Consider the following 26,862-nt stretch of genomic DNA (forward strand, 5'->3'; position numbering starts at 1 on the left):
TTTGTTAGGGTGGCCAAAATGAGACGGAAAGCACATCATCCGTCTTTTTCCTTTGATTTGGGAGGTACTCCATGAATTTAAGATATATATGTTGCGGAGTCCATATCCTCCCCAATTGCTTCTTGTTGAACAAGACACAAATTTCATCTATGACTCGATCAATCTCCGCCTTGTTCTTCATCTCCTTCTTTTGTTCACATGATTCTTCCTTGTTAACTAATCCTTCATTTTCTTCTGCTACCATCATCATTTTTTCATTATCAACAATATTGGCCTCCACAGTACATGGAAAATCTTGAGGAAGTTCTACGTCGTGTGGTGTCTCTAGTTTTTTCATTGTTTTCTCTACACCACATCCATCACACATTTTCTTTTCCTCATTGTTTTCAACACCTTCCACACTCCCTCTACATTCCTCATTTAGAACATTATCTTTCTCGTCAGGAATGGTTTGAGTATTGGTTTGGATTTCCACATTTTGCTGATTAGACATTTGTTGTGCCAACTGACCAAGTTGATTTTCCAAATTTTTGGCTTGTGCAAGACTATTTTTCAGATATTGTCGGTGGTGGTCTTGCATCTGTTGCAGCTGTTGTTGTTGCTCATGCATCTGTTGTTGTAGTTGTTGCATTTGTTGCTGCTGCATTTCCATAAATTTAATCATGGTCTCTTCCAATCTAGCCTCTGGAGTTTGCCCATAATTATCAGGTGGACACTGTTGATATGTTTCGTACTCATCCGGAATATAGAAGTTGTTATAACCATGATCAGTCATGGTTCTTTTGTGATGGTGAATCTGAAAAAGGATTGAACTAACAAGAAAAATAATTCTTTGTCTAGCAAAGAAGGATTAGTGCAAGCAAAAACTATACAAATATATACAAATATGTACAAATACATAAAAGAATACAAATTGTTGCAATGCTCCAATATCTAAACGCCAATCCCCGGCAACGGCGCCATTTTGTTGAAGTACAAAAGTAAGTATATTTTATCGTCTCCACAGGGACTGATGCGATATCGATGCCGTTCAACAATCAATATAATTTCAAGTAAAATGGTTTGAAAGATGTTTGATTACGAAAAGTTGCGAAAACATGAAAGTAGTAACAATGAGTACGTTGACAGAGAGATTAAATTGCTGGGATTAAATTTCAATCACTCATTCATACATATTCCCTTAATCAGTTACACATATTCAAGCTACTTATCAATATCATCACGTATTTACTCATCGAACGTTTCCGTCCCCAGATAACGTCGAGAAATCTATTAAACCTATCAAACCCTAATCCCTCGGGTGCTTAATCGATCCAATAGCATTAAGTTCCAATACTTTAAGTGAATATTAAATCTAAGTCTATTCCTAGATCTTAGCTTTTAATAGATTTTATCCTAGAGCAAGATTCAAAACATATATTCCTATACCATTTCAAATCCAAAGATGAAAACAATAACAACAAGGATAACATCAATATTGATTTGTAACTAGAATATATATAACGCCATGATCAAGAAAAACACATATTAATAGAGTAATTTACATTCAATCCCAACAACAAGAGAAATTAGTTACCCATATTCATGAGAACTTTACAAAAGATTAAGAAGAAAAGAGATGAACAAACATTACAATGATGATTCCTCAACTATTGTTGTGTATCCACCTCCAAAACCCCTTGAATCTGCCTCCTAGGTCTCTCCTTGATGAATTTGAGTGGTGGGAATGGTATATCTTCTGTTTTTCTGCATCTGGTATCTATTTATAGTGAAACTGGATTTTTAAGCTGGCCCAGCCAGCTATAGCTGGCTCAGCCAGCTACCTTACTTCATAGCTGGGTTTGCTAACACGTGTCCTCTGAGTCACCTCCCAGCTCTTCTGGCTTTCTCTGGCTGGAGCCAGAAATGTTTTACCAATACAACAGGGTATGTAGCTTTATCTGGCTTAAGCCAGAAACTCTCTGCCAATTCAACAGGATCTGTAGCTTTCTCTGGCTTAAGCCAGAAACTCTCTGCCAATTCAACCAAATTTCTAGCTTTCTCTGGCTTTCTCTAGCCCAGCCAGCATATATCAGTTCAAACATTAATTCTTCATCAAAAATTCAACTTTAAGTACAAAAACCTGTCAAAATGATTGAGATTAAAGATAAACTAACCAAAATTAGATCAACACGTATATGTACAAGTTCTTGGGGACTTATATACACAAATCTTGCAAAATAAGTCAATAAGTGCATAAATTATATATGTAAAATTACTACTTTTTGGCACTTATCAATTACATGTCTTGATTTACCCGCAGGAATTAAGATTTCATGTTTGGTAGTTTTATCATAAAGTTGTTATATAAATCTAATATGAGTAAAACTTTAGCTCACAAGCAAGTGTTATGTCACTGGATTTATATATAATTAAGATATGATTTGCATTGGTAAATCATATAATTTATTTACTTTGTCTCAATTATGGTTAATGAGCATGTTTGTTGATTTATGCAGTTGTTCAATCTGCAAATTTCTCTGACTTTAAGTGTGAAATTCCCGAGCTAAGCGGTGATAATTACAAAGTCTGGAAGGAGAGAATTCTTCTTCATTTGGGCTGGATGGACATTGACTATGCCATAAGGAAAGATGAACCAGCTGCAATTACTGCAGCCAGCACGCCAGATGAGGTTGATCTTTATGAGAAGTGGGAGAGGTCTAACCGCCTCTCCGTAATGTTCATAAAGACAAAAATTTCTGCCAGCATTCGGGGTTCAGTAGAGCAACACGAGAATGTCAAGAATCTTATCGCTGCCATTGATGAACAATTTGTGTCATCGGATAAGGCTCGCGCCAGCACCTTGATAATTAAGTTCTCTAACATGAAACTCACTGAAGTGAGGGGAGTGCGTGATCATATCATGCGTATGAGGGATATAGCGGCTCAACTTAAGAGTTTGGAGGTAACAATGTCTGATTCTTTCCTTGTTCATTACATCTTATGCACTCTTCCTCATCAATATGGTCCTTTCAAGATATCCTATAACACACATAAGGATAAGTGGTCAATCAATGAATTGTTGACCATGTGTGTTCAGGAAGAGAAAAGGTTGATGATGGAGGAAGGTGAGAAAGTTAATTTAACTGTTCAAGGAAAGAAAAAGAAGGGATCTGCTAAGGATAAAGGCAACATCCCTCCTCAGCCAATCATAAAGAAAGAGTCTAAGTGTTTCTTCTGCAAAAGGAAAGGGCACATGAAGAAAGACTGCATAAAGTTTAAGAGTTGGCTAGACAAGAAAGGTACTCCATTTACATTTGTTTGTTATGAATCTAATATGGTTAATATAAATCATAACACATGGTGGATTGACTCTGGTTCTACAATCCATGTTTCGAATACCTTGCAGGGTATGCAAAACCTCAGGAAACCGGTGGGAAGTGAACAACATGTCTATTCAGGAGGGCAGGCGCGTTCACATGTGGAGGCCATTGGAACGTGCAATTTAATTTTAAGCAGCAATTTTAATTTAGTTTTAGAAAAGACCTTTTATGTTCCTAGTTTTTCGAAGAATTTGATTTCTGTTTCTAGACGCGCGCCTCTTGGCTATTCATTTAATTTTAAGGATTCTGGTTTTACTTTGGTTAATAAATCTGGAATTGTTGGTTATGGTGAATTGCGCGATGGTCTTTATTTTATTAATTTACAAAATAACGCTGCTTATAATTCAATGCATATTACTGCTACTGCTGGTTTGAAACGATGTGTTATGAATGAAAAATCCTCAATGTTATGGCACCGAAGGTTGGGACACATCTCAATCGATAGAATTAAGAGATTAGTAAATGACGGGATACTTAGTACCCTAGATTTTGCCGATTTCGAGACTTGTATAAATTGCATTAAGGGTAAGCAATCTAACAAGTTCAAAAAGGGTGCACATAGGAGTTCAAGCCTATTAGAAATCATACATACAGATATTTGTTGTCCAGACATGGACGCAAGTAGTCCGAAATACTTTATCACCTTTATAGATGATTTTTCACGGTATATGCATCTCTACTTACTTAATTCTAAAGATGAAGCTTTAAAAGCATTTAAGGTTTTCAAGGCTGAAGTAGAGAAACAATGTGAAAAACAAATTAAAATCGTGAGATCTGATAGAGGTGGAGAGTACTACGGTAGATACACTGAGAGTGGACAAGCAACCGGTCCATTTGCAAAGTTTCTTCAAGAGCATGGGATTGTTGCCCAATACACTACACCTGGATCCCCTGACCAGAATGGTGTGGCAGAAAGAAGAAACCGAACATTAATGGACATGGTAAGAAGTATGAGGAGTAATGTCGATCTTCCTCAATTTTTGTGGACAGAAGCTTTAAAGACGGCTGCGTATTTATTAAATCGAGTTCCAACCAAGGCTGTGTCAAAGACACCATTTGAATTATTCAAGGGTTGGAAACCGAGTTTGAACCACATACGCGTTTGGGGTTGCCCGTCTGAAGTGAGAATTTATAATCCACAAGAAAAGAAACTAGACCCAAGGACTTTTAGCGGGCATTTCATTGGATATGCTGAAAAATCTAAAGGTTATAGATTCTATTGTCCTTCTCTTAAAACTAGGATTGTGGAATCAAGAAATGCAAAATTTCTTGAAGATCACTTGATTAGTGGGAGTGATCATTTCAAAGATATAATATCTGAGAAAAATCACCATGAGGCTGAATCTTCTAGATCAAGTGATAGGCTGTTTGTCATTCACACCCCTCAAGTACAAAAGGGTGTTAGACAGACAACAATTGAAATTCCACAAAATGTTAGAAATGATCACGTAGGTCAAGTTATTGATGAGGAACATCAAGAAAATGTTGAACAACCTGTTATTGAACCAGTTGAACAACAAGATCCTCAAGAAGATAATGAGATAACATTAAGAAGATCTACTAGAGTCAGAAGGCCAGCAATTCCTAATGACTTTGAAGTGTATCTACAAGAATCAGACTACAATGTAGGAACCGAAAATGACCCTGAAACGTTTTCACAAGCCATGAGTTGCAAGGAATCAAACTTATGGCACGATGCTATGAAAGAAGAGATGAATTCAATGGTGTCAAATAAAGTCTGGGATCTTGTCACGTTGCCTAATGGTGTAAAAGCCATTGGATGTAAATGGGTCTTTAAAACCAAACGAGACTCACAAGGCAACATTGAAAGATATAAGGCAAGACTTGTTGCCAAAGGATTCACTCAAAGAGAGGGAATCGACTACACAGAGACCTTTTCTCCTGTGTCTAAAAAGGATTCTTTTCGAGTAATTATGGCATTAGTAGCTCATTTTAATTTTGAGTTACATCAAATGGATGTGAAAACAGCATTCCTAAATGGTTCACTAGAGGAAGAGGTTTACATGAAACAACCTGAAGGATTCTACTCTAGTGAAGGTGAGAACTTAGTCTGCAAGCTTAATAGATCCATCTACGGATTAAAACAAGCCTCTCGCCAATGGTATTTAAAATTCCATGAAGTAATCACTTCATTTGGTTTTGAAGAGAACGTCATGGATCAATGTATATACCAAAAGGTCAGTGGGAGCCATATTTGTTTCCTTGTGTTATATGTGGATGATATTTTGCTTGCGACAAATGATAAGGGTATGCTATATGAGGTGAAACAATTTCTCTCAAGGAACTTTGATATGAAGGATATGGGAGAGGCATCTTATGTCATTGGCATTAAGATCCATAGAGATAGAAATCGAGGCATTTTGGGTTTGTCTCAAGAGGCCTATATCAATAAAGTTCTTGAGAGATTTAATATGAAAAATTGTTCACCGAGTGTGGCTCCCATTGTGAAAGGTGATAGATTTGAATTAAGTCAATGCCCACAAAATGACTTTGAACGGGAACACATGAAGAACATCCCATATGCTTCAGCTGTAGGAAGCCTTATGTATGCTCAGGTTTGCACCAGACCTGACATTGCATATGCTGTTGGAGTTTTGGGAAGATATCAGAGTAATCCAGGTGTTGACCACTGGAAAGCTGCAAAGAAGGTAATGAGATATCTTCAAGGAACAAAGAATTTCATGCTCATGTACAAACGAACAGATAACTTGGAAGTAATTGGCTACTCCGATTCAGACTACGCTGGTTGCATTGATACCCGAAAATCAACATCGGGTTATGTTTTTATGCTAGCTAGTGGAGCTGTATCTTGGAGAAGTGCAAAGCAGACATTGACGGCTACTTCCACTATGGAAGCCGAGTTCGTTTCTTGTTTTGAGGCTACCTCGCATGGTGTATGGTTGAAGAGTTTCAAATCTGGGCTTAGAGTTGTTGATTCTATCTCAAGGCCAATAAAGATGTATTGTGACAACTCTGCTGCGGTTTTTATGGCTAAGAACAATAAAAGTGGAAGTCGAAGTAAACACATCGACATCAAATACTTAGCTGTAAGAGAACGTGTTAAAGAAAATAAAGTGGTCATTGAACACGTTAGCACAGAGTTAATGATTGCCGATCCTTTGACTAAAGGCATGCCACCAAAGAATTTCAAGGATCATGTAGTACGGATGGGACTTGGTTCCACGATGTAGTTTTAAGTAACTTTTGTTATTTTGATGAAACTCTTATTCAGTTTGAATTTTTCTTCTTTTGTTATGTGCACATTTATTAATTTTGAGAAAAATTCACTTCATTTAGACCAGAAATAAACATGTGGTTATTTCATTAAGTTGGGGATTGATATTGAGAGACTTGATATATTGTAATACATGGAAGATACTACTCATAATAAGAGGACATGTCGCCATGATTCCTATATTTAGTTCCTTGTCATGATCGATTATGGGTTAGATGGACCAAGTGGGAGAATGTTGGCTTTTTCCCTATATTTTGGCTTCAAATTAAGTTGTTGTGGAGTCCTATTCTTGGGGAAAAAGCATATGAGTTGGTCCACTCTTTTTCTCTCACTTATCCCATAATCAGATATACACACTTTAGATGTAACTAAATTGTGCTTAAGTTCAGCCCCCAAAAAGTGCAAATACGTTCCAAGACCTTGTGATGGGCAAGATTCTATAAATAGAACGTATTCACACTGTTTCATGGTCACCGAACCTGCTTTCTCTCTTCATCGAATTCACACCATCGAGTTTGAGTAAGTAAGGGTTTGGAACGTTGAAACAGAAAGCTTGCAGCATCAACAAGCAAGGAGACTAAGCAATGGCTGGAGGTTAGTAGCTTTTAATTTTGCTTCCGCTTCTGGTTTAAACATGTTATGTGATATTGTTGTTATATGATATGAAACATGTTTAAATCGATTAGAACTCGTATAAGTTTTACAGCTTTAACATAGCCTTGGAGTGTTTTGCTAATGAGGGATTATCCCTTTTAGAGTTGTATTTATTTGTTGTTAGACGCACCTTGTGCTTAATTTGTTTTAAATACAGTTATTTGGCTTCTTAAAAAAAATAAATTAGATTTTGATTAAAGAAAAGTTCTTATAAATCCTAAGTATCCTATATAGAGATACCAATAAATATATCATCAGTCAAGTCCCCATAAATTTAACTCAGTTAATAAGAACATTGTATACAATATATAGGAACCGAAGTTCGAACTTTGGTAATCCAACTTATCCATCTTAAAAAATGCAATTTTAACCACTAGACTACGCAGAAAAATAAAAGACCATACAATGTGTGCTCAATAATAACAATAATATATGAAAATGTAATTGGAGACAGTGCTCAAATATAAAAACTAAATGCTTAAAGACATAGTAAATAGTATATCAATTACAAAATCCACAAGGGATGCTAAAAGAGAGCTTAATTCTTCATATAATATATGGTCACAAATCCACAAATTGGTGGTTTATCATATGTATATAAATTAATCAGTCTAAACACCGAGTTCAAGTGATTAACAAATTCCTCTTAAAATAAATTATTCGGAAGAACTTGAGTTCGATTTCTAGTGAGAATAATTCTCGACAAAAATTAATTGGTGTTTATTTGATTAAAATTTATAAATACCAATCTAAAGAACATAAAATATATACGTATACCGGTATGCTAGTTAGAATGGACGCAAATGAAAGATAACCATTGACATAGTTTATATATATGAAACCTACACCACAAGAATGGCTTATATCATATGTTGTTCTATATCCTTATCAAGTTTGCAAACTTTATACATTTATTGTCCGAGATTTTATGTTAAGAAAATACTCTAATGGTCCATTCAAGATATATCACAGTCACAAGCTCTTGAATGTTTAATCATATTCATTCATTCTTATAAGAGTATTAATTAGTGCAAACTAGATTTGTATTTAATTTAAAGCTTTGTGGTTTTGGAGAATAAGGTGCATCCACGATCCATAACATTTAGACACAACATATTTTCAATGCAAGAAAATATAAAGACAATACGAATAGATATTTATCTGTTTTTCTTTTTGTTGGTAATGTTGGCTTTTTCCCTATATTTTGGCTTCAAATTAAGTTGTTGTGGAGTCCTATTCTTGGGGAAAAAGCATATGAGTTGGTCCACTCTTTTTCTCTCACTTATCCCATAATCAGATATACACACTTTAGATGTAACTAAATTGTGCTTAAGTTCAGCCCCCAAAAAGTGCAAATACGTTCCAAGACCTTGTGATGGGCAAGATTCTATAAATAGAACGTATTCACACTGTTTCATGGTCACCGAACCTGCTTTCTCTCTTCATCGAATTCACACCATCGAGTTTGAGTAAGTAAGGGTTTGGAACGTTGAAACAGAAAGCTTGCAGCATCAACAAGCAAGGAGACTAAGCAATGGCTGGAGGTTAGTAGCTTTTAATTTTGCTTCCGCTTCTGGTTTAAACATGTTATGTGATATTGTTGTTATATGATATGAAACATGTTTAAATTGATTAGAACTCGTATAAGTTTTACATTTGGTATCAGAGCCTTCTTATACCTCTGCCTTGCTAAATCGTTTCCAACGATGTTTAACTATTTCAATTTTTGGATATTAAAGTTTGTTCCTTTTTAAACCAAATTAAAACCGGAAACATATTGGAAACGATTTACATAATGGTTCTGGATAATGTTTCATCGTTTTCGACAACAAAATTGGCCTGAAACCGTCGGGTTTCCGTGCTGGATCGCGGGTCAAAAAGGACCCGGACGAAGGTTGAAGATGACACTTTATAATTATTGTATATTTAATAAATATTAGGTTACTGATTTAATAAACAATAATCGTCCTGGCCTAGTGGTTTTATTACTGATTTATACGTGAGTGTCCCGAGTTCGATCCTTCCTGGTCCATGATTTGCGAAATTATTTTTTCTCATTACGCACCACTAGGCTATGCAGCTTTTATTTGTTTTGTTTGCACAAAATAATATTCATTGTGTCTCTCAGTACTGTAACCTATTAAAGGACTGCACTCTTCAGTTTTCTGTGCATACATTCAGGTCCTTATTAAGTTTGATGTTGAGTGATTAATAAAATTATGATTAATTGAGAGTAGCCACAGCATCTTTATTTGATTAAAATTTTACATTGAGCTTTAGAATCACTTTTAAAACATCAATTGTAGTTAAACATGCTTATATGATAAAATCTACCCACAGGAACTTTGTTGTGTTTGTGTGTTCAATTAGGATAAAATATCAAATTACATGTCTTGATTTACCCGCAGGAATTAAGATTTCATGTTTGGTAGTTTTATCATAAAGTTGTTATATAAATCTAATATGAGTAAAACTTTAGCTCACAAGCAAGTGTTATGTCACTGGATTTATATATAATTAAGATATGATTTGCATTGGTAAATCATATAATTTATTTACTTTGTCTCAATTATGGTTAATGAGCATGTTTGTTGATTTATGCAGTTGTTCAATCTGCAAATTTCTCTGACTTTAAGTGTGAAATTCCCGAGCTAAGCGGTGATAATTACAAAGTCTGGAAGGAGAGAATTCTTCTTCATTTGGGCTGGATGGACATTGACTATGCCATAAGGAAAGATGAACCAGCTGCAATTACTGCAGCCAGCACGCCAGATGAGGTTGATCTTTATGAGAAGTGGGAGAGGTCTAACCGCCTCTCCGTAATGTTCATAAAGACAAAAATTTCTGCCAGCATTCGGGGTTCAGTAGAGCAACACGAGAATGTCAAGAATCTTATCGCTGCCATTGATGAACAATTTGTGTCATCGGATAAGGCTCGCGCCAGCACCTTGATAATTAAGTTCTCTAACATGAAACTCACTGAAGTGAGGGGAGTGCGTGATCATATCATGCGTATGAGGGATATAGCGGCTCAACTTAAGAGTTTGGAGGTAACAATGTCTGATTCTTTCCTTGTTCATTACATCTTATGCACTCTTCCTCATCAATATGGTCCTTTCAAGATATCCTATAACACACATAAGGATAAGTGGTCAATCAATGAATTGTTGACCATGTGTGTTCAGGAAGAGAAAAGGTTGATGATGGAGGAAGGTGAGAAAGTTAATTTAACTGTTCAAGGAAAGAAAAAGAAGGGATCTGCTAAGGATAAAGGCAACATCCCTCCTCAGCCAATCATAAAGAAAGAGTCTAAGTGTTTCTTCTGCAAAAGGAAAGGGCACATGAAGAAAGACTGCATAAAGTTTAAGAGTTGGCTAGACAAGAAAGGTACTCCATTTACATTTGTTTGTTATGAATCTAATATGGTTAATATAAATCATAACACATGGTGGATTGACTCTGGTTCTACAATCCATGTTTCGAATACCTTGCAGGGTATGCAAAACCTCAGGAAACCGGTGGGAAGTGAACAACATGTCTATTCAGGAGGGCAGGCGCGTTCACATGTGGAGGCCATTGGAACGTGCAATTTAATTTTAAGCAGCAATTTTAATTTAGTTTTAGAAAAGACCTTTTATGTTCCTAGTTTTTCGAAGAATTTGATTTCTGTTTCTAGACTCGCGCCTCTTGGCTATTCATTTAATTTTAAGGATTCTGGTTTTACTTTGGTTAATAAATCTGGAATTGTTGGTTATGGTGAATTGCGCGATGGTCTTTATTTTATTAATTTACAAAATAACGCTGCTTATAATTCAATGCATATTACTGCTACTGCTGGTTTGAAACGATGTGTTATGAATGAAAAATCCTCAATGTTATGGCACCGAAGGTTGGGACACATCTCAATCGATAGAATTAAGAGATTAGTAAATGACGGGATACTTAGTACCCTAGATTTTGCCGATTTCGAGACTTGTATAAATTGCATTAAGGGTAAGCAATCTAACAAGTTCAAAAAGGGTGCACATAGGAGTTCAAGCCTATTAGAAATCATACATACAGATATTTGTTGTCCAGACATGGACGCAAGTAGTCCGAAATACTTTATCACCTTTATAGATGATTTTTCACGGTATATGCATCTCTACTTACTTAATTCTAAAGATGAAGCTTTAAAAGCATTTAAGGTTTTCAAGGCTGAAGTAGAGAAACAATGTGAAAAACAAATTAAAATCGTGAGATCTGATAGAGGTGGAGAGTACTACGGTAGATACACTGAGAGTGGACAAGCAACCGGTCCATTTGCAAAGTTTCTTCAAGAGCATGGGATTGTTGCCCAATACACTACACCTGGATCCCCTGACCAGAATGGTGTGGCAGAAAGAAGAAACCGAACATTAATGGACATGGTAAGAAGTATGAGGAGTAATGTCGATCTTCCTCAATTTTTGTGGACAGAAGCTTTAAAGACGGCTGCGTATTTATTAAATCGAGTTCCAACCAAGGCTGTGTCAAAGACACCATTTGAATTATTCAAGGGTTGGAAACCGAGTTTGAACCACATACGCGTTTGGGGTTGCCCGTCTGAAGTGAGAATTTATAATCCACAAGAAAAGAAACTAGACCCAAGGACTTTTAGCGGGCATTTCATTGGATATGCTGAAAAATCTAAAGGTTATAGATTCTATTGTCCTTCTCTTAAAACTAGGATTGTGGAATCAAGAAATGCAAAATTTCTTGAAGATCACTTGATTAGTGGGAGTGATCATTTCAAAGATATAATATCTGAGAAAAATCACCATGAGGCTGAATCTTCTAGATCAAGTGATAGGCTGTTTGTCATTCACACCCCTCAAGTACAAAAGGGTGTTAGACAGACAACAATTGAAATTCCACAAAATGTTAGAAATGATCACGTAGGTCAAGTTATTGATGAGGAACATCAAGAAAATGTTGAACAACCTGTTATTGAACCAGTTGAACAACAAGATCCTCAAGAAGATAATGAGATAACATTAAGAAGATCTACTAGAGTCAGAAGGCCAGCAATTCCTAATGACTTTGAAGTGTATCTACAAGAATCAGACTACAATGTAGGAACCGAAAATGACCCTGAAACGTTTTCACAAGCCATGAGTTGCAAGGAATCAAACTTATGGCACGATGCTATGAAAGAAGAGATGAATTCAATGGTGTCAAATAAAGTCTGGGATCTTGTCACGTTGCCTAATGGTGTAAAAGCCATTGGATGTAAATGGGTCTTTAAAACCAAACGAGACTCACAAGGCAACATTGAAAGATATAAGGCAAGACTTGTTGCCAAAGGATTCACTCAAAGAGAGGGAATCGACTACACAGAGACCTTTTCTCCTGTGTCTAAAAAGGATTCTTTTCGAGTAATTATGGCATTAGTAGCTCATTTTAATTTTGAGTTACATCAAATGGATGTGAAAACAGCATTCCTAAATGGTTCACTAGAGGAAGAGGTTTACATGAAACAACCTGAAGGATTCTACTCTAGTGAAGGTGAGAACTTAGTCTGCAAGCTTAATAGATCCATCTACGGATTAAAACAAGCCTCTCGCCAATGGTATTTAAAATTCCATGAAGTAATCACTTCATTTGGTTTTGAAGAGAACGTCATGGATCAATGTATATACCAAAAGGTCAGTGGGAGCCATATTTGTTTCCTTGTGTTATATGTGGATGATATTTTGCTTGCGACAAATGATAAGGGTATGCTATATGAGGTGAAACAATTTCTCTCAAGGAACTTTGATATGAAGGATATGGGAGAGGCATCTTATGTCATTGGCATTAAGATCCATAGAGATAGAAATCGAGGCATTTTGGGTTTGTCTCAAGAGGCCTATATCAATAAAGTTCTTGAGAGATTTAATATGAAAAATTGTTCACCGAGTGTGGCTCCCATTGTGAAAGGTGATAGATTTGAATTAAGTCAATGCCCACAAAATGACTTTGAACGGGAACACATGAAGAACATCCCATATGCTTCAGCTGTAGGAAGCCTTATGTATGCTCAGGTTTGCACCAGACCTGACATTGCATATGCTGTTGGAGTTTTGGGAAGATATCAGAGTAATCCAGGTGTTGACCACTGGAAAGCTGCAAAGAAGGTAATGAGATATCTTCAAGGAACAAAGAATTTCATGCTCATGTACAAACAAACAGATAACTTGGAAGTAATTGGCTACTCCGATTCAGACTACGCTGGTTGCATTGATACCCGAAAATCAACATCGGGTTATGTTTTTATGCTAGCTAGTGGAGCTGTATCTTGGAGAAGTGCAAAGCAGACATTGACGGCTACTTCCACTATGGAAGCCGAGTTCGTTTCTTGTTTTGAGGCTACCTCGCATGGTGTATGGTTGAAGAGTTTCAAATCTGGGCTTAGAGTTGTTGATTCTATCTCAAGGCCAATAAAGATGTATTGTGACAACTCTGCTGCGGTTTTTATGGCTAAGAACAATAAAAGTGGAAGTCGAAGTAAACACATCGACATCAAATACTTAGCTGTAAGAGAACGTGTTAAAGAAAATAAAGTGGTCATTGAACACGTTAGCACAGAGTTAATGATTGCCGATCCTTTGACTAAAGGCATGCCACCAAAGAATTTCAAGGATCATGTAGTACGGATGGGACTTGGTTCCACGATGTAGTTTTAAGTAACTTTTGTTATTTTGATGAAACTCTTATTCAGTTTGAATTTTTCTTCTTTTGTTATGTGCACATTTATTAATTTTGAGAAAAATTCACTTCATTTAGACCAGAAATAAACATGTGGTTATTTCATTAAGTTGGGGATTGATATTGAGAGACTTGATATATTGTAATACATGGAAGATACTACTCATAATAAGAGGACATGTCGCCATGATTCCTATATTTAGTTCCTTGTCATGATCGATTATGGGTTAGATGGACCAAGTGGGAGAATGTTGGCTTTTTCCCTATATTTTGGCTTCAAATTAAGTTGTTGTGGAGTCCTATTCTTGGGGAAAAAGCATATGAGTTGGTCCACTCTTTTTCTCTCACTTATCCCATAATCAGATATACACACTTTAGATGTAACTAAATTGTGCTTAAGTTCAGCCCCCAAAAAGTGCAAATACGTTCCAAGACCTTGTGATGGGCAAGATTCTATAAATAGAACGTATTCACACTGTTTCATGGTCACCGAACCTGCTTTCTCTCTTCATCGAATTCACACCATCGAGTTTGAGTAAGTAAGGGTTTGGAACGTTGAAACAGAAAGCTTGCAGCATCAACAAGCAAGGAGACTAAGCAATGGCTGGAGGTTAGTAGCTTTTAATTTTGCTTCCGCTTCTGGTTTAAACATGTTATGTGATATTGTTGTTATATGATATGAAACATGTTTAAATCGATTAGAACTCGTATAAGTTTTACAGCTTTAACATAGCCTTGGAGTGTTTTGCTAATGAGGGATTATCCCTTTTAGAGTTGTATTTATTTGTTGTTAGACGCACCTTGTGCTTAATTTGTTTTAAATACAGTTATTTGGCTTCTTAAAAAAAATAAATTAGATTTTGATTAAAGAAAAGTTCTTATAAATCCTAAGTATCCTATATAGAGATACCAATAAATATATCATCAGTCAAGTCCCCATAAATTTAACTCAGTTAATAAGAACATTGTATACAATATATAGGAACCGAAGTTCGAACTTTGGTAATCCAACTTATCCATCTTAAAAAATGCAATTTTAACCACTAGACTACGCAGAAAAATAAAAGACCATACAATGTGTGCTCAATAATAACAATAATATATGAAAATGTAATTGGAGACAGTGCTCAAATATAAAAACTAAATGCTTAAAGACATAGTAAATAGTATATCAATTACAAAATCCACAAGGGATGCTAAAAGAGAGCTTAATTCTTCATATAATATATGGTCACAAATCCACAAATTGGTGGTTTATCATATGTATATAAATTAATCAGTCTAAACACCGAGTTCAAGTGATTAACAAATTCCTCTTAAAATAAATTATTCGGAAGAACTTGAGTTCGATTTCTAGTGAGAATAATTCTCGACAAAAATTAATTGGTGTTTATTTGATTAAAATTTATAAATACCAATCTAAAGAACATAAAATATATACGTATACCGGTATGCTAGTTAGAATGGACGCAAATGAAAGATAACCATTGACATAGTTTATATATATGAAACCTACACCACAAGAATGGCTTATATCATATGTTGTTCTATATCCTTATCAAGTTTGCAAACTTTATACATTTATTGTCCGAGATTTTATGTTAAGAAAATACTCTAATGGTCCATTCAAGATATATCACAGTCACAAGCTCTTGAATGTTTAATCATATTCATTCATTCTTATAAGAGTATTAATTAGTGCAAACTAGATTTGTATTTAATTTAAAGCTTTGTGGTTTTGGAGAATAAGGTGCATCCACGATCCATAACATTTAGACACAACATATTTTCAATGCAAGAAAATATAAAGACAATACGAATAGATATTTATCTGTTTTTCTTTTTGTTGGTAAAGCCATCTAACAATATTTTAAAATGAATTATCTTTTAATATTCTGAAAATAATTTAAATTACCTTATTTTAATATGCATAACTAATAAAGGACCTTCAATTTTGTTTTGAGAGGGCCTCATTGCAAACTTCGCCTTAGGCATCTAAATTGTTTTGAGAGTATCTCAAATATCATCAAAGTGTTGCAGTAGAATTGTCCATTGGTGAAGATGTCAAGCAATTTGGTAACGCAAAAGAACATGTAATATTTGTACTTGGCCACTTGCACAAAATCCATCTCAATGCTTAGTACATTGATGTTGAACAGCGTTGCAGAAAAGATTAATTGCCCTTACATTGTCAAAATAGATTAAAGTGGCCTTCCAGATAGGACAATGAAGCTCCAAAAGTAAGCTCCTAAGCCAACATGATTTGAAAAATACATTAGCGACTCCATGGTACTTAGCTTTAGCATTGGATTGAAACAAGGTTGGTTGTCGTTTCATAGACAAAGAGATTAACGTATCCCCTAAATATACACAATATCCAGACATGGACCTTATAATGTTTGGACAACCACCCCAGTCGTCATCAGTATATGTAGTGAGTTTATCAGTGAAGGACGGAGAGATGTACACCGAAAGTGACACTATAAGAACACATCATTTTATTGGCGGATTTAATATACACTTATTGGCGGTTTGAGTCCTCAATAAGTTTATGACGGCCCAAGCTGCCAATAACTAATTAAAACCCTCAAACGATAAAAAAATAATATTTTTTGAACTACCTATTAACTTAGTGGCGGCCTAAGCCTCCAGTAAACAATGCCAGCATGGTCAGTTACAGACGGGCCAAAACGTTGAATTATCACCGAGAACTTAGTGAAGGCTATGGCCGCCACAAAGTTTCACGAAATTTAAAAAAAAAAAAAATCCACTACAACCCATATTCAAATTTTTTGTTTGCTTGTCATACAAAAGTGGTCAGGTTTGGAGTTTTGCTCCTCCTCACCTTAATCAACAACAACACTATGCTCCTTCAAAAAAAAAATCACATCAACTCTCAAGAATCAAGCAAAACCCACCAAAGCAAAAATCCCAAATTGATTCAAAACCCCCAATTTATTCACCACTAGTTGAAACCCCAAATTGATCTTTCTTCGATTCCATTTTAACATAGACAAGAGGAATAGATTTGGAAAAGCGATCAAGAATTTTTTTATCGATAAGTTATGGAATAGATCTGGAACAATGATGAACAGTGCTGGGTTTTTGGTCGAAGAAGAAGTTCAACACGCCCAGAAGATTCACATAGAACCAAAGCAATTTGATTTTATTTTGAGATTATTCTCTTGAAGTCTTTGATATGGTTCTTGCATATGGTTTAGTTGAGAGAATGAAGAAGATGAATAATTTTATGGTTCTTTGATCCGACTTTTTTCATAATAATTTTATTAACTTTGTGGCGGTCATGGCCGCCAATAAATTTCGTCTCTCTCCTTTTTGGTGGTTCTAGCCGCCACAAACTTTACCAACGTCCTATTTATTGACGTTTTGAAGCCGCCAGCTGGCCGCCAATAAATGGTAAGTTATTGGCGGTTTTTACCACTTATAGAGAATTTTTGACCCTTAATAACTTTTTTTTTTTTTTGTAGTGTGAGAGTGCCCATAACATAGTGAATATTTCGCTTCAAAGCAGTCATACTTTATGCCCTTGGGTCATATGCATGAATAAACACAATTGTTGAATGATATAAGAGATATAAGGCTCTAGTAAGACTGTAATATTCAGTTGGATCATGATATCAATTACTTAAAAATCCACTTATGTAGAAGATAGTTTGCATGAAGACATGCATGCTTTCTTAATAATTTTTTTGGCATATTTATTTTGTGAGAGAAGATGCCTCCTAAGTGTCGTGTAACAGAAATACCTAAAAAATAATTCACGGTACCCAAATTCTTTATAGACAATTTATACTTAAAAAATAACTCAAGAATAACTTCTTCCACATAAAAAAACTAAATAAGGTGTGCCATCGTCTCAGTGATAAATGAAGAGTGATCTGAGTTATTCTGAGAAAAATCCAATGTCAGTTTATACATAATAGTTTTAGAAAAAATATAGAAGTATGTAGAGCTGTCAAAACGAGGCGGCCCGACCCGTTTTGGACCGGCCCGGTCGGGCTTCGATCTTTATCGGTCCGGGCTAAAAAGCTCGGATAAGAAACAGGCTATAAAAATTAGTGTCTGAGCCCGGCTTGGTACGGGTTGTCGGGCTTTCGGGCCAGCCCGAATTTTTTAATTTTTTTATTCTTTTAGTGTTCAAACTCAACTTATAAATAACTAAAAAACTACTACATTGTGTTGTGCATACAAAAATTGAACATTCAAATTAACTAGTACACTATCGTAATCATTACTCTTATATTATAAATACACTATATAGGATCAAAGTTTCTCACGCGCCTTATTTTTACTCATCCGCTACCTATGAGTTTCTCGCACGCCATATTTTTACTCACCCGTTACTTACGAGTTTCTCGCGCGCCCTATTTTTACTCATTCCCTACCTAAGAGTTTCTCGCGCGCCATATTGTTACTCATCCACTACTTAAGAGTTTCTCGCGCGCTCAATTTTTACTCATCCGCTACTTACGAGTTTCTCGCGCGCCCTATTTTTACTCATCTGCTACTTAAATAGTAAAAATGAGAAATTTGAGGAAAAAAACACCGTCCGCTACTTAAGTAGCAAATGATATTTGAGACACTCGTAGAGTGGCAAAAGAAACTTTTATAATACAAAGTTCAAATCATCCAAAACAAGTTACATATAGTATTTAATTTTTTTTTAAAAAATTATTATAATTTATTCGGGCTTGCGGGCCGCCCATTGCCCATTTGGGCTAGCCCATATTTTTAACGAGCTTTATTGGGCCGGACTAAAAAGTCCGAAAACAATTCGGGCTAAGATTTTCGAGGCCCAAGCCCGATAAAAAATCGGACCTGGCAGGCCGGCCCATTCGGACTAACTCATTTTGACGGTTCTCAATTATGAAATGAAGGTTAAAAAATGAGAAATCAATATTTTTATGGATAAGGTAAAAAAGAAGTTAGATATTTTTTTTTATCTAATATCATGATAGAGAAGAGCGTCCACATTCTTTAAAATTTAAAGGGTACGAAATACCAACATTCGTTCATTTTATATGTCTCTTATTTATAAAAAGAAACTATAATTTTGAAGTTACGTATATTGCTTAAATGATTTTTTTTCTTTACTTAAAATCTTTGATTTTGCCCCATTCATATTAATCGATGTACTTGTTTTTGGTACAAAGTGGATGTATCTTTTTTTACATATACAAAGTAAATGTACATACCTCACAACTTCTCATTTTTCATGTATAGAAAAAAAATTATAAATGATAGTATATAATAAATAATTTTCCTTTTGACTTATTTTTCTTCATATTTCCTTAGACTTTTTATTTTTCAACTAACCCAAACTTCAATTTCGATATATATATATATATATATATATATATATATATATATATATATATATATATATATATATAATGTCCCTACTAATTGAGCTAATATCACAAGATTATTCCCTTTGACTTAGCTTTAATTATAAACTAGCGGTCAAACGGGCATGTTCCGTGTCCGTTTGTGTGATCCGTATTTTTTATTTTGTCTTATGGTGAGTTTGTTAATAAAAAAATTTCGCTGCTAAAAAAAAGACATGACTATATTATGGTGAGTTTGTTAATAAAATATTTTTGCTGTTAAAAAAAAGTCAAGGGTATTGTTCGTATTATCCAAAGTCCACACCAAAATATTTTGTATCATCTTTATATATAGGTATAGATAAATACTCCCTCTGATCCTTACTTTAAGAAGAAATCCAATTTTTAGATACATTAAAAAAATTGATGTATCTACACTACACATTAAAAAATTAATGTATCTAGACTATATTATAGACTAGATATATTCATTTTTTAATGTATCTAAAAAAGTCAATTTCTTTATATATTAAGGTATCATTTGACCTGACTTTTTTTCCTCTTATAAAATTATAATTTTGACTAGTATGAACTTATAAAATAACATAAAACTTAATTTATATTGCATAAGCTATTTACATAAGCTGGAAAAAAACTAGGCCAAACAGAGTCTAAGAAATAGAGAAAGTATTAAGTTTGTAGATTCGTTGAATAAATGATATATAAATCCTTATTCAATGAATTTAAAAATAAATATTTTTTTTATACATGTAAATATTCTTATTCTTATAAGACATCATGATTAAATTAAGGTAAAGAAGTTAAAGAAAGAAAAGGAAATACCCTTGGGGGTAGGTGTAGGATTGACCGAACAACCTTACAAACTCACCATCCCCTTCAAGACTTGGCATTGTCACATTTAACACCACTTGCATTCTCCAACTAATATATAAACCCCTTTAACCCCTCTTTCATTTCTCAGCTTGAGGTTCCCTTCTTCAAAGAGAACACCAAGCTTCAAAGTGGCAATTAAGTAATTTTTCATTTTCTAAATAATAATTATGCATACCCTCGCTTCACCTTCTTCAACTAACTATCTGAACCGGATTCGTCCCTCGTTAAACCGGTTCGGTCCTACTCAAACCAGAGGAGTAGTAACCGTTAAATGTGGTTACGGTTTCGATTATGCGAATTTCACGCAAGGTTACGGCGTTGGTTCAAACCGAGCCGATTGGCAAAGCTCATGCGCAATTTTAGCCAGCAAAGTTATTTCACAGCAAGATAACGGTCATAACAACTCCGGCAACGGAAATGAAAACAACCACGTCAGCGCCGTTAACGGTCATAACGCCTCCGTGACGGATCTTCAACTTGTTCCTGTCAGCAACAACAAGTTAATTCAACCAAAGCCGTTAACCATCACCGACCTATCTCCAGCTCCGATGCACGGCTCACAGTTACGCGTCGCTTATCAAGGCGTTCCCGGCGCGTACTCTGAAGCCGCCGCCGGAAAAGCTTATCCGAACAGTGAAGCCATGCCGTGTGATCAATTTGAAGTTGCTTTTCAATCGGTTGAGCTCTGGATCGCCGATCGTGCTGTTTTACCGGTGGAAAATTCACTCGGCGGTTCGATTCATCGAAACTACGATCTCCTCCTCCGTCACAAACTCCACATCGTCGGAGAAGTTCAACTTCCTGTTCATCACTGTCTTCTCGCTCTCCCAGGGATCCGAAAAGAGTATCTCACACGTGTGATTTCGCATCCACAAGCATTAGCACAGTGCGAAAACACGTTAACAAAACTCGGTCTCAACGTAGCGCGTGAGGCCGTCGACGATACCGCCGGAGCAGCGGAATATATCGCAACAAACAATCTCCGTGACACGGCGGCGATCGCGAGTGCACGCGCTGCGGAACTTTACGGTTTAAATATCCTTGCTGATGAAATTCAAGATGACCCGAATAACGTGACCCGATTCGTTATGTTGGCCCGAGAACCCATAATTCCGCGAACGGATCGTCCATTTAAAACGAGTATTGTTTTCGCGCATGATAAAGGAACTTCAGTGCTTTTTAAAGTGCTTTCAGCTTTTGCTTTTAGAAATATCAGCTTAACTAAGATTGAATCTAGGCCTCATCGTAGCCGTCCGATTAGAGTTGTGGATGATGAAAGTGAAGGAACTGCAAAACATTTTGAGTATATGTTTTATATTGATTTTGAAGCTTCTATGGCTGAAGTTAGAGCACAAAATGCACTTGCTGAGGTTCAAGAATTTACCTCTTTTTTAAGAGTTTTAGGGAGTTATCCTATGGATATGACACCATGGAACTCTCCTTCTACTTCTCATAGGGGAGATTAATTACAATTTAATTTATAAAATAAAATTTATATATAAATGTGGTTTGTGATTGTTAATTGTGTTATAAAATTACAAATTTGTGAAGGGAAAACAAGATCACAAATTGTTTCATTTTTTCCATTTTGTGTATATTTTTTCATTTTGCCTTTTTGTTTGTTTTGTTAATTTTAGAATATTAATGTTGTTTTGTTTTACATTGTACTTGATTTGTGTTTTGAGTTTAGGGTTGGTGATTGTATATTTTTAGTTAAAACAATGGTACTAAAGTTAGGTGGCTTGATTATTAATAATGTGTATATGTATGGACCAAGATTTACTAATTACTACTATAGCAACAACATGCAGTTCTACAAAATTTTAAATCTTGATCATTTATTTGAAATTAGATAGTTTAGATTATACACTAATAAAATTAATCGGAAATGATTTTGGACGTTGTTTGTAAATCGGATGGTCATGAGCAGTAACTGCATGACGCGATTATTGCGTGTATCCGTATATGTATGTATCCCCAAAATATTCTTAGATGTATGTTCAGGACTGTCCCGGATGACAATTTGGAGTCTTGCTCGAATATTAAAAATACCCTTTTCTCTATTTAAATCCTAAATGACATAAAAACACAAAAACAAAATAATTATCATCATATTTAATATTAATTAAATTTTTTGTAAATATTAAAAATAAATAATAATAATTATTATTATATGACGTTAAAATTTTGAGAACCAATAGAGCCGTATACCCGGTATATGGATGTGGGCTATCTGACCATGTGGATGTTGGATGTACCTTTCTGTTATAGATAATAATAATATTTTTATATTTGAAGTTTTTGCACGTGCGGAAATCAAATTTTACCCGAATATATGTGTATTTAATACTCAGATCAATCATCATGTACACATGCATGAAGCTGAGGGTTGGTTTGTTGGGGTAACATTATAAATCTTGTTTTTACTTCAAGCTTTATAATTATATGTATGTTAACGTCTAAGGTTGTGGGTTGTGACTATATTCCTTTCTGTCCGTTGACTAAGATGCCACGCAATTTTCTTTGAAGTTTTTGGTCATTTTTTTCTTTGAAGTTAATTAATTTATATATAATAATATAAGGAGTTAGTTTTTCTTGGCTTAAATATTGTTCTAATATAAAAGAGAGGGACTTTGCTGATTGATCTAATCAAGAAACAAGAACGTTAACACAGTTATGGTTGCCTAGAGTTTTAGTGAAGAGGAACTCTTGGGTAATACCAAAAAATTGGTGACTCTATTTGATTACCTACACACACGTTTCACAAATGGTAAAAAATAAATAAAATTAATTAATATGTATTTTAAAATAATTGAATTACATGTATTTTTATATGAGTGTGACTAAATAAATTAAACTGACCAAATATTTTTGACCATACAAATATTTATACGTCTCAATGAAATTCAATCCTTAGCAGGTAAAGAATTGTACAGGCCGGTACCACGCGGAAAGTGACATTATGTCTGTTGATTGGAAACCTTCATGTGGGTTTACATCTTGCAGGCTCCCTTGGTAGGAACTTGGGCTCCGCTAGTCGGTTATCATAGGCTCCACGCTTGTAGCTTTGGGGTTACTGACCTCACGGTACTAAACACATCCCTTGAGTTGAGTGTCACGGGAGAAGGTGCTATGAGTAACCATGCAGGATATCAACCTCATGATCGATACCATCGAATGCAGTTCTCGATCGAGCGTCAAGGTCAAAGGGCGAAGGTATTCTGTGACCAAAGCTCGAATGAATCACTTCAGTTTTTGATTCCTTCATCCTCTTCTCCTTTTATGTTTATGAGATTGCAACTGCATCCATAATTTCTTCCTCAGAGTTATGTGTATCTACCTTCCAAACTCATTTTTATCAGCAACAAACAAAGATGATGTGTTGTGCACGTTGCAAGAGTTTTTTTTGGAACATTGAAGAATGTGGCCCATAAATGGATCAATGGCTTTCCCACAACAGGGGTAAAGATTGAGGAATTCAAGGTTATGAAGATCGATGATGCCTGGGTTTATAGATAAAAAAAAGGTGAAGATCGGAGGATTTTGAGATTTTTATTTTGTTAATAAAATGGTCTAATTTACCTGTTTAGAGTTGCTACGTCAACATTTAATAGAGTTTAACAAAAGTACAAAAAGGATAATATTAAGAGTCTCATATTAGATAAGATAAACCCTAAATATAATTTTTTATAGTTGAGCACAATCTTTATCTTACAAATTTATTTTAAAAAGTAGAGTTAGACCCAAATTCTAAGAGACAATGACGTGCACATTTTGAGATTTAAATGTCCTAATTGGAAAAAAAAAACTTAAAAGACCTATTTGACAATTTGGGCTAACTTAAAAGACCTATTTGATCCACCTATTTTATTAAACTTACGTTCCTCTATTTTTATAAATCAATCTTTTTTGCTAAGACATACATTACTCTTTGAAGAATTAGAGATATTTATCCAACAACTAAAAACAACAAAACATTTAAATAAATTTTTATGGTATACTCACAAACTAACTTTTATAATTCAACCAAGATTTGCCCCCTAAAATTGTGATCTTTTTCTCCAAAAATGGTGATTTATTGTTTCCACCTGTAACTTCAAGAGAAAATATCATTGTTTTGAATAAAAGAAATGGCTTAAAAAAAATAAAAATCAAAACTACGATAAATATGATAATTGACTGCTAAAAATATCAATTTTTAAAATAAATGAATTATTAATATTTATATTATGGTGTTGGCATCTGGTTTTTAGAAAAATACACTCGGTAATTCAAAGTTCGACCGTAAAGTAAGTAATGTCTTCCAAAAAATTGAGCTCGAGTTTTTTAAAATGAGTTGTCCCCTATTATTGTAATGGAACGGGAAACTAAAATTGCTGTTTAAACCTAAACTTTATTGGAATAAGTACTCAAGATCCAAAACCTTTCACATCATGAGAAATGAGAAACATATACATGTATATATGATTAAATAAAATGGTAGGGGAATTTAGCAATGATTTTTTATTTTGAAAAAGGGTGATGGTTAGCAATGGAATTATGATAAGAGAGAATATACTGTTTAATTTATTTTAGTCGGCAGAGTTGGTTTGAGATTTGAGAAAGAGGGTTAGGTGAGGAAGAGAAGGTAAGATGATGAAAGGAGTGTATATGTGTGGTAGCCTGTTAGGTAAGTGTGAATGAATTAATGTACTTAGTTATGTTTAAGTGTTACTAAATTTTATGATTTGATTAATTAATTAATTAATAGGCAAATGAAGCATCACAATTCCCATTACCTCTTGCTTACGTATGTACTCCACAGCTCTCATAGCTAAAAAAAAAACTAGCATATAATAAGTGATTTAGACACAAAAAAATTCATCATACACCAATACAATAATCCTTAAATAAATTGATACTATTGGCCAACAGACAAATCAGCTTAAAATTGGAATTAAATTTAGGGTAATGTTAAGGTGGATAATTTTTATGTGTTTTACAGTTGATAAATGCTTAAAATTATATTTTATCATTTGTTAAAAAAAATTATTTTATAAAAAAGATATATATTTAAAATTATAAGAAATTCTAATGAATGTTGTTCTTGCTAAGATGATTTGTGTGAATGTCTAGTCAACATGAATGCTGAGATAGAGTTTAGTATAGCGTGATAGTAGAACGTATTGTCTCTAGCAGAGGGATTTCAATATATACAGGCATCTCCCTCTTGGGAGGAGATCCGCGCCTCCTTAATAGGAGGAGGGGGTTGAGCTCTCGGGCTATTCAACTCATCTGGGCTATTAGCTTGGAGTCGTGGGCAGCTAAGACTTAGTTCACCCTTATCCTCCTAATACCGAGCCGAGTAGGCCTATTGGGCCGTTTGTTCCCTGGACGGGGTGAGCCCAACCAGTGGAGGGAAGCATCCCAGTGCAAATGTTGATAAGGTTTTTTTTTTTTTTTTTTGTGAAGAAGTTAAATGAATAATATATTAAAATCTCTTTGAACACAAAGCGTGTCAAGAGAGTAAGAAAAATTGTTACAATAAATAAACACAAAAAACAAACATTACAATGAACATACTCGATACAAGCCGGTGGATTTAACATCCAAGAATTTAAATCAAAACAAAAATTCATTCTTTTTACTTTCAACCACCACCAAACTTGTCACTTGAAATTATAAAGCAAACTATCATGAGAAGATTCCTTGTGACTGAATATTTTGTTGTTTCTTACATTCCAGATAGTCCACACAGTAGTTAGCCAAATTGCTTGAAAGCACAACCTAATATCTTTGCCGGAAACATGACTCGCACAAAATTGAAATGCTAGAGAGATGATATCATTAGGGAGAACTCATTGCACACCTAACCATTGAGAAATACCTCTCCACACCAAACTAAAAAATGTACAATTCAAGAATACGTTATTTAAATCTTCAACAACTTTTTTTTTAGATATATTAAGAGCGTTCATATATCAAGTTATAAGTGGACATCTCAACTATGTTGGCACCCCCACCTATCCCCTTCCTCTATCTATTAGCTCATATGTATTATTATGCAAACATTATATCTAAGGAGCCTCCAAGCAAAAGTGGAAACATTCAACAGAGCAAATTCTAATAATTGTCGACAATACTCTTTAAAAAGATGTCATTAATTTAATGCGAGTTACATATTTAAGCATTTTTCATTTTTTCCTTTTCTAAAAACATTTGTAAGCATTTTTATTTTTTTAGCAATAGGATTTTTCTTTATTTAGTCATGTACTAGTAAATTTTATAACTTAATTATATGTAAGTTGAGCATAAATTATTCAGTTTAACTAATGTAACTTGACTTCTTTTTTTTTTAACAGCTAAGCAAATATATAGCGATAGAAAGATTGAAAATAAAGTATAAGCGCTACTCAACTCATACATGCTGCATAAATATAAATAGTACTCTACCAATCTATAGAAAAATCTCTAAGCCAAAACGCACAACAAAGGTACCCCAAATCCAAAGAAGAAATAGAAGAAGGAGCAAGTCTTTGGCTTAAATATAAATAGTTAATCTTAACCGAATACATACTTCCTCTATCCGGAATGTATTCCCACAAATCCTCTTCACGAGCTATAGATGTTGGGGGCCAACGCTCCAATTAAATTTCCATAG

General features: G+C 34.7%; 2 protein-coding genes across 2 annotated transcripts; both read left to right on the top strand.

The window, feature by feature from the left end:
* Positions 1 to 8,463: 8,463 nt before the first annotated feature.
* Positions 8,464 to 10,473, top strand: LOC123922176. Its single transcript, XM_045974921.1, has 3 exons — positions 8,464 to 8,816; positions 9,877 to 10,330; positions 10,458 to 10,473. The coding sequence occupies exons 1-3, from the start codon at positions 8,807 to 8,809 to the stop codon at positions 10,471 to 10,473; spliced, it is 480 nt and encodes a 159-aa protein (XP_045830877.1). The 5' UTR covers positions 8,464 to 8,806.
* Positions 10,474 to 20,233: 9,760 nt separating this feature from the next.
* Positions 20,234 to 21,834, top strand: LOC123924641 (arogenate dehydratase 3-like). The gene has a single exon (XM_045977596.1). It carries the CDS (start codon positions 20,390 to 20,392, stop codon positions 21,686 to 21,688), a length of 1,299 nt encoding a protein of 432 aa, XP_045833552.1. The 5' UTR covers positions 20,234 to 20,389; the 3' UTR covers positions 21,689 to 21,834.
* Positions 21,835 to 26,862: the final 5,028 nt, after the last annotated feature.

The sequence above is a fragment of the Trifolium pratense genome, linkage group LG4 (assembly GCF_020283565.1).
Source record: "Trifolium pratense cultivar HEN17-A07 linkage group LG4, ARS_RC_1.1, whole genome shotgun sequence".
NCBI lineage: Eukaryota > Viridiplantae > Streptophyta > Magnoliopsida > Fabales > Fabaceae > Trifolium > Trifolium pratense.

Excerpts from the sequence above, each read along its gene's own strand:
- LOC123924641 (XM_045977596.1), top strand. The coding sequence starts at position 20,390 with ATGCATACCCTCGCTTCACCTTCTTCAACTAACTATCTGAACCGGATT.